Below are 9,760 nucleotides of genomic sequence, written 5' to 3'. Positions count from 1 at the left end.
CCGAGAGTTTTAACATAGAATCCTCAGTTGTTCTTGGGATACTGCTGAGATGTCTTATTGGCAATCAGCATACACACAGTGCTTTTTGATTCAATCTTAACGCAACGTTTAGTTTTTCAAACATAATGGGCAAATTGCATAACTGTGGGGGGTCGACCTACGCAATAGCTCTAGAGATAAAGTTACAAGACCGTTCAGCTATGCTGAACAAAATAGCTATCTTTAATTTTGATTGGAAGTGTTTGGAAAATTATGAGCTAAAGAGGAGGACTGATTGGCCTCCAATCACTTTCGACTCTTTAAAAGGGTTCTAGAACTTTAAATTTCCAATCAAATTAGCTCCTTTAAAATATCAATGATGTTGTTTGCTATGATGGAAAAGCGCTGCCTATGATATTGCTTATATGCTCTTTTAAAACTTGCATGTAAACCTTTTATCAAAATTTAACTGAACCGTAGAAGCAGTATGAAAAGTATACTCATAGTGTCTTCTGGCTAGTTCAAAATCTGTCAAAACTTACCCTGAAATGTCTACCTTAATAACGTAAGCCGTAATTGTCATATTGCTGTGTCACCCTAATGACAATCTACATGACCATAGTTCGTTTTGATTTAGTTCATCATCCACCTAAATATTTCTTCAAAACTTCACCTTAATACCCTTTGCTTGATATTACCATTAGTAACATTAGTTAGTAGCAGTAAGCACATTGCAACCTTTTTTTTCAACATCCCTTTTAACACACGATGAAATTTTAACTTAATACCATCAACCAGTCCTGAAGCATTGCTGATAAGTCCTCTTGACAACCTACGTGGACATAGTGTGCTTCAATTTATTTCAATACAACAACAATATTGCCCATAATTTTCGCCTTAATACTCTTAGGTTTATTATTAATAGTAGTAGCCCCATTAGTTATCGTAGTAGCAGTAGGAGTAGAGCTATTAGTAGTAGTCTTAGCTTTAGTAGCACTAGCAGTAGTAGCAGTAATAATAGTAGTTGTTGTTGTAGGAGAAGAATCAGCAGTATTATAATGCAAATATTGCCTTTTGGTTAGTCCAACATCCCCCACAACAAGCGTTGTAAGTTCTAACTTTACACACCTGTTCCTAAGATATTGCTGATATGCCCTTTTGACAACCAGAATACGGATGGCAAGTTGTCAGCCATACAACGGAAATTTTCAGAAATATTCTCTGAAAATTTCCACTTCATACCTTTAGGTATAGTTGTCATAGTAGCCAAAGCAGTAGTATAACTAATCACCTTAATACAATTGGCCATTGCTATGATATTGTCGATTTGCTGTTTTGATAACCTGTATATTCATATACTTCTTGAAATTTTCATCTCAATGCTCTTAACCTTGCAAGTAGTTGCGATAGAAGTAGTAGTTGGAGCAATAGTAATAGTAGCAGTAGAACTAGTAAATGTTGCAGTAGCAGTAGCATTAGTGTGCACATATTGCCTTTTGGTCAATTGACTTCCCCTTTAAATATTCTCTGAGAGTTCCAACTTAATACACAAATCAATTCTTAAGATTCACTATTTTGACAATCTCTATACACATAGTGTCTTTTGTTGGTTCGTTATTATTGCCTTTTGATCAGTTGAACATCGCTTTCACGATGCACCGGAAGATTCACCTTGACACGTTAAGCCGTTCCAAAAACATTGTTGATGTGCGCTTTTGATGCCCTTTTCACCTTAATACGCTAAGCTTTACAAGTTGTTGCAATTGAAGTAGTTGGAGCAGTTTAGTAGCAATAGTAGGATAAGTAAAAGTAGCAGTGGTATTAGTGTTAGTAGTGACATGCATATATTACCTTTTTGTCAATTGATCTACCGCTTTAAGTATTCGCTGAAAGTTTCAACTTAATACCCAAATAAATTCTTGATATACGCCCTTTTGACAATCTACATGCACATAGCATGTTTTAGTTCAAATTCCTCCTCAATATTCTGTCAAATTTTCACCTGCATACACGTAGTTGTGGTACTAGTAGTAATGGTAGTAATATAACAGTAATAGTGGTAGTAGTAGTGTATATAATTATTAGTAGTAAAAGCAGTAGCAGCATTATTAATAGGAGTAGTAGCAGGTACATTTTGCCTTTTGGTCAATTGAACATCCCACTCATGATGCCCCAAAAATTTCCTCTTGATATGATAAGCCGTTCCAAAAATATTGCTGATACGCCCGTATAAGGTATCTATATACACATAGTACCTTTTAATTAGACGGTAGTAGTTGTAGCAGTAGTAGCGTGCAAGTATTTACTTTTTGGTCAATTGATCATCTCCCTTATCATTTCCTGAAAATTCCAAATTAATATCCTCAGTCATTCTGGAGTTACACCCTTTCGACAACCCATTTACACATAACATAATATGATTTAGTTCAACACTCCCCTAAACATTCCTTGAATAACTCATCTTAATCCCTTCGTATTTTGGGAAAGAAGAAGTGAAACATGCATACCTTTTCTCAATAACATATACTAAATGTAAACAATGAACGAATAGCGTAACTTGCAGTCCTTGTCCTAACACCCTGGGAGGGGGGGGTTGAGATCCCCAAATTATTACCGAACCGTTCAACAATGCTGAAAAAAAAACGATGTCTCAAAACTTTGGTTGGATGTTTTTTGGGAAATGATGGGCGTGGTGGGGGGGGCTGGTTTCTCTCAAGTCCCTTTAACTCTTAAAAACGCACTATAATTTCCAATTTAACATCAACTGACATTCATCTGAATTTAATACAACCTCCATTCCATAAAAACCTAATATGCCCCCAGGGCATAGCTTAAAGCCCTTGCCCCGGGGCTCTGTCAACCCTGGAGGCATTATTATATGTTCTTTGGACTATTTTAAGCAAAATTACCATCACACGATTTCAATCAGATGGGTTGGGTGAAAATAGGGGTAGTTAGGGAAAGGGGATCTAGTTGACCTCCATCACTATTGACCCTTAAAAGGAAACTAGAACTTCCGATTTCAACCAAATGAGCCACCTCTAAAGTTTATACAGCCATCCCTTCCGTAAGAACCCTAAATGCCTTAGGGACATAACTTACAACCCTCGCCCTCAGGCTTTGGTGGTTTGTACCACCCCAAAAGCCTTAATATATGATCTTTGGACTATTTTGAATAAAAGGACTGTCTCAAAATTTCTATTGGATGCACTCGGGAGAACACGAAGTGTTTATGCACGTATGGGGTGAGGGGGCATTAGCTGCGCTCTGATCACTTTGACTCTTAAAAAGGGCACTAGAACTTCTTATTACCAATTCAGTGAGGTCCTTCAAAACATATACGCCCCCTTGCCCCAAAAGCTGTAGGAGGGGAGTGCCTTCCTCACAGAAATAATTTCCGGACCCTTCAAGTGCGATGAACAAAATCGTTATCTCCAAATTTTTATTGGAGGTGTTAAGTGAAATGATGAGCTTGGGTGGGGGGCTGGTTGCTCTCAAATCACTTTAACTCTTAAAAACGGCACTATAATTTCCAATTTCAAAATCAAATGACCCCCATCTGAAGTTTATACGACCGCCCATTCCATAAAAACCTTGCATGTCCTCATGGCAAAATTTACAATCCTATCCTCAGGCACTAGGGGGTTGTGTCAATCCTCGAGGCATAATTACATGCTCTTTGGACTATTTTGACAAAATCGCTATCTCATAATTTCAATCAGATGCGTTTGGTAAAAAGAAGGGTTGTCAGGGAGGGTTCTAAATGCCCTCCATCCCTTTTGACACCGAAAAAGGAACTAGAATTTCCAATTTCCAACCAAATGAGCCTTTTTTTAAAGTTAGACAACCATCCTTTCCATAAAAACCTTATTTACCCCGCGGTATAGCTTACAACCCTCGCCCCCAGGCTCTGGTGGTTTTTATAAACCCCAAAGGCCTTGTTATATGATCCTTGGGCTATTTTGAATAAAATGGGGAGGGGGAACTACCCCCAATTACTTCAAGTCTTAAGAGCGGCACTAGAGCTTCTGATTACGAATCCACGCTTTCATAAATACCTTAAATGCCCCCAGGGCATGACTTACAACCTTTGCCCTGAGGGCTGAGGAGGGTTGTCATCCTCAAAGACATAACTTCCGGACCTTTCCAAAATGACGGTTGGAAGTGTTTTGGGAAACGATGGCCATGGGAGGGACATTTGTCCTCCGATCACTTTCTACTAATAAAAAGGACACTAGTCCTCTCAATTTCCAATCGAATGATTTCTTTTTGACGTTCCTACGACAACTCTTTCTATAAAAACAATATATGCCCCAAGGCCATAACTTAGAACCTTTGCCCAAGCGTGTTTGTGTGTGTGTGTGTGTGGGAGGGGGGGGGGGTGTTATCCTCAAAGACACAGTTTCTAGACCATTCAACTACGTTGAACAAAATAGTTATATCGAAATTTTGATCGGAATTGTTTGGGGAAATGATGGATGTGGGAGGAGGAAGTATCAACCGTATGAATCTTTAAAAGAGAACTAAAACTTCTGATTACCAGTCCAATGAGCCCTTTTTGAAGTTTCTACGACAAGGCTTTCTATTAAAAAAAAAAAACAACCTTATGTACCCTCAAGGCATAACTTACAACCCTTGCCCTGAGGGCTATGGGGAGTTTTCATCCTCAAATACATAATTCCCAGCCTAAAAAACAGCTTAAAATTTTTTTAAGCTGTTTTGATTGGATGCGTTTGGGGAAATAATGGGCTTGGAGGGGGGTTAGGTACCCTCTAATCACTTTTGACTATTGTAAAAGTGGAATAGTCCTTTCAATTTTCCAGTCGAAAGAGTCCTTTTCGAAGTTTTTACGGCAACTCCTTCGATACGAAGTGCCTTGGTCTAAAAAAAAAAAAAAAATAATAATACATTGTGCTAATATCGTTCTCAGGTGTGGTATTCAAATTATTAGATGGATTTTTTTTTAATGCTTATTTTATTTCCCTTTTTCCCAGGACAGAGCCTTGCATCCTTTGAAGTGGTACCATCCGTTTAAGACTTGATCTACTTTCGAGACAAATGCTCAGCATGCAAGCTCGTAGCATACACCCTGAATCTGGGTGTATACAAGGGAAATGATATATATGAGCCCCCATTTTCAAAATAAAGATGTAATCCTTTCCGGAGATTTCAATATTGACCTTCTAGAAGCTTCAAATGAATCTTCTGTTGAGTTATTGTCTTCTTGCTTTTCTGCGTGTCTGCTTCCTACTTGCCTGATACCTACAAGAATATCACCTAGTTCTGCTTCTCTCATTGAAAATATTTTTACATTTTTACCTATTCAAGCAAATTTTGCTGTTTTAAGTGATATATCGGATCATTTCCTGCTGGTTTCAGATTTAGCTCTTACTTATAAAATACCACAGGTAAGTAAGAAACGTCAAGGACGGTTAATAAATAAAATAACATTAAAGCACCTGAATGAAAGCCTTGGACAATTGGATTGGCAGGAGGTAATATCCACGGAGGATAAAGATATGGCAACCGATAATTTTCTAAGAAATTTCAATTGCTGCCTTGATTCTAGTTGCCCATTTGTTACGATTAAAATTTGCAGAGAAAAATTTCCTATAAGGCCATGGATAACGTCTGGAATTTTGATATCAGTTAAGAAAAAAAAATCAGTTATTTAAAAAGCAGTTAAAGAATCCAACTGATTATAATATTAAAAATTTTAGAATTTTCAAAAATAAATTAACCACAATGATACGTTTGTCGAAACAATTGTATTACCTCCATCAAAGTTTGTTCTCCCAATCACAAGATTTACATAATTATAACACTCGACAAAAAAAAGGATATCTACATTGACAAGTATAATACTGAGAGATCTAAATTCGCTCCATTTGTGTCAATAGCTCGGTGCTGGGATGCTCACAAGGCTCTTATTGATAAATTTTCCTCTATCCATTTAATAAAAAGGAAACTTAAATTTCATTTAGTTCAGGATTATTTTTAATTAAGTATCTTTTTAGTAAGGCAAAGTTTTTGTATGGTTCGTTGCTCTGGGTGATTATGGGCCTCTCAGCTATCTTCCAGTATTAATTTATATTTAATAATATTACATTCTTAATTTCTTCAATAGTATTGAATGATCCTGAGCTAGCTGCTACTTTCATATTATTGTTGTGTTATTGTATCTTTGCCGTCATGTTTATCTTTGTATTGTAGTGTGTTATTATTTTATCTTTGTCTAGGCCTAGTTTTTCGAGCTTGTCTCCCCATGGGCCTATGTCATATATATATATATACATGTATGTGCGATTAATAAATAAATGAACTTAAACTTGAAATGAAATGAGCGAGAGATCTGCGCAAGATTACAACCCCACTTGGAACAAAAAAAAAACTTGATCCGTATTTCTTCAGAGTTTATTTTTTACTCCACCCAGGAGAACTGTTCTCGTTAAAATCCTGAAAATTTGACTTACTGGATTTTGCTTAACCTTATTTTCATTGGTGCCAATATGTAAAAGACCATTCACAGGAGTATACGAATATCTTTAATTAAACGCTATTTAACAAAATGAGACGCATAACGAGGAATTATTTCCATAAGCACAGACAACAAAAACACATCAACGGAAAGAATGGTGGAAAGAAGAAAGTGGACAACATCAAAAGGATGGAATGAAGAAGTGAACGAAGCTACTGATCTTTCTTTATTCTTTGGCTGGTCATTCGGTAGATAATAGAGTCACGTCCGGGGTCCATCGTCGCAATAAACACTATCAAGAAAAGAAGCAAATGTTAGTCTACTTTTACCCTATTCTTAGCTGCTGCTAGAGACATTTCTGAAATAACCAAATATGGCCCTTCCTTAAAACGAGACAGGCAATTTCTTTTTGTTTTAAAGAGTAACGCTAGAGAAACAATAAACAAGGACAATATTAAAACGTCGATGTAAGCTTAAGAATACGCGGAAATGTTGTTAAACAAAAACGAAAAGAACTTTATTAAGATTAACTTACAAAAAAAAAATAAAAAAAATAACAACAACGAGAGAAGTTTCACTATTCTCATTCTAATTTTGATGTTACTAAGTTGAAAATTCATAATAATTTGCAAAATTGCAGAAAAAGTGGAGAATAGTCAAAATTGTTCCCTTCATACTGGTCAAAAGACCCAATCGCAGAAAGTAAAAGAATTTGAGTCAAAAAAGTAGTTTTTTAGACTCCAAAACACAAACAGTGCAATCACACAACTCTCTTAATATTTAGTGCAGGATAATATTTAGTGCAGTGTTATACTGCACAGATTTTTAGAGTTCCAGCTGAATGCACTTAATAAGAAAAAAGATTGCAAGTGGCTGTATATTAGAACCATTCGTTTTGCATTTAACAGGTAAATTTTCGGGGGGGGGGGTGTCATCGTACAGCAGCATCTCTCCAGAGACTGAGATATTTCGTGTACATAATTTTAGAGCCAATTGCCTATTGCAGACTTTTTGCGCTATAATCTCAAAAACGCTTAAAATCTTCGACAAAGACAGAGAAACACTTTTAAAACTGATTGTTTCTAAAAAGATTTACCTTTTATATGCTTCCAAAACAACATCTAACGTTAAATTTTTCATCGTATAAAAGGCACTATTTTAAAGGTAAGAAGAAAATTGGCTATAGAAATCAGAGAATAAGGGAGAACGACAAAAAAAGCTACTATCAAAATGACATTTTTACATACAAATGTGTATAAGCATCAAAATATCAGCCCATTCTTCCCACATTAAATTCAATGTGGAGTGTGGAGTTCATTAAGTTCTAAGGTGGAAGAAGCTATCCTTACCAGACCTTTTAGAACTAACTATCCTTAAACTAAATTTTTCCTTTTCCTTAAGGAAAAGGAAAAATCTTTAAGGTTAAAGTTTTCCCTTAAGCTAAAAAACGTAAAATAAGCTTTTCCTTATAACCAACTTTCCTTAAACTAAGTTTTTCCTTAAACTTAAACTAAGTTTTTCCTTTTCCTTTAGTTAAATTTTTCTCTTAATTAAAAAAAAACTTACAATAAGCTTTTCCTTAAAACTAACTTTCCTGAAGCTAAGTTTATCCTTATTGAGGTAAATTTCTTCCTTAAGTTAACAAGAGCTAAGAGCTCATATGGCACTTGTGACGAGGCAACGAGAGCTAAGAGCCAAGAGCTCATATGGTATGAGCTCTAACAAAATTCTAAGAATCAACAGATTGATTTAAAAGGAAAATCAGAGGCTTAATGCCGGTCAGGATTTAAAATAAGAGCTGTGAGTCCTGATGTCCTTCTAAATATCAAAATTAGAAGGACAAAAAAAGATCCGATCACCCACTCGTAAGTTATAAATACCTCATTTTTTTCTAATTTTTTCCTTTCCCTTTAGCCCCCCAGATGGTCGAATCTGGAAAAAACGACTTTATCAAGTCAATTTGTGCAGCTCCCTGACAAGCCTATCAATTTTAATCGTTCTAGCACGTCCAGAAGCACCAAACTCGCCAAATCACTGAACCCCTCGCCCCAACTCCCCCAAAGAGAGCGAATCCAGTACGGTTACGTCAATCACGTATCAAGGACATTTGCTTATTCTATTCACCAAGCTTCATCCCGATCCCTCCATTCCAAGTGTTTTCCAAGATTTCTCCATCTCACCCAATGTCAACAGATCTGGTCGGGATTTGAAATAAGAGCTCTGAGACATGAATCCCTTCTAAATAAAAATTTCCATTAAGATCCGATCACCCGTTCTTAAGTTAACCTCATTTTTCCAAATTAACAACCCCCAGCTCCTCCTGTCTGTCTGTGGATGTGTGGATCAGGTGACGTCACCTGAAAAAAACTGGATCAGGTGACGTCAAAACTGAAAAAACTAAAAAAGGCAAAAACTACAAAAAAAACTAAAAACTAATAAAAAAAATAAAAAAGCTAAAAAACTAAAAAAACTAAAAAAAGGCAAAAACTACAAAAAAAACTAAAAACTAATAAAAAAGCTAAAAAACTAAAAAAACTAAAAAAAGGCAAAAAACTAAAAACTAATAAAAAAAATAAAAAAATAAAAAAGCTAAAAAACTAAAAAAACTAAAAAAGGTAAAAAACTAAAAAAACTAAAAACTAAAAAAACTAAAAAAAAGGAAAAAAACTGAAAAATAAGCTAAAATAAAGGTAAAAACCAATAAAAAACTAAAAAAAAAACTGAAAAAACTAAAAAAAGGCAAAAAACTACAAAAAAAAACTAAAAACTAATAAAAAAAGTAAAAAAGCTAAAAAACTAAAAAAACTAAAAAAACTAAAAAAAGGTAAAAAACTAAAAAAATAAAAAATAAAAAAAAACTAAAAAAAAGGAAAAAACTGAAAAATAAGCTAAAATAAAGGTAAAAACCAATAAAAAACTAAAAAGAAAAAAAGGAAAAAACTAAAAAAATTTTCATCTAAAAAACTAAAAAAGTAAAAAAGGTAAAAACTAAAAGAACTAAAAAAGAAAAAAATAAATGACGAAACTCAAAGAGAAAGCGACCAGGACAAAAGGAATGTTCGATTAGCAATCAACAAAGCACCGGGACACAGGGAGTATAAATGACGACCAGGACATAAGTAAAAAAAAAAACTATCTATATATATAAAAATAAGTTGTCTGTGGATCTGTGGATCGTGGATCAGGTGACGTCACCTGAAAAAACTGGATCAGGTGACGTCAAAACTGAAAAAACTAAAAAAAGGCAAAAACTACAAAAAAACTAAAAACTAATAAAAAAAAAAAAAAAGCTAAAAAACTAAA

At 35.0% G+C, this 9,760-nt stretch overlaps 1 protein-coding gene across 1 annotated transcript in view; it reads right to left on the bottom strand.

Moving 5' to 3' along the window:
* Positions 1-6,501: 6,501 nt before the first annotated feature.
* The window catches only part of LOC136038367 (ATPase H(+)-transporting accessory protein 2-like), a 43,454-nt gene continuing 40,195 nt past the window's right edge, over positions 6,502-9,760 (bottom strand). Inside the window, exon 7 of the mRNA XM_065721440.1 lies at positions 6,502-6,749. Within this exon, the coding sequence (XP_065577512.1) occupies positions 6,670-6,749 (80 nt within the window). The 3' untranslated portion in view covers positions 6,502-6,669. The remainder of the gene's footprint in view (positions 6,750-9,760) is intronic.

The sequence above is a fragment of the Artemia franciscana genome, chromosome 2 (assembly GCF_032884065.1).
Source record: "Artemia franciscana chromosome 2, ASM3288406v1, whole genome shotgun sequence".
Taxonomy (NCBI): domain Eukaryota; kingdom Metazoa; phylum Arthropoda; class Branchiopoda; order Anostraca; family Artemiidae; genus Artemia; species Artemia franciscana.
Note: the sequence above shows the minus strand (reverse complement) of the source record. Positions and strands in the feature narration are given on the sequence as shown.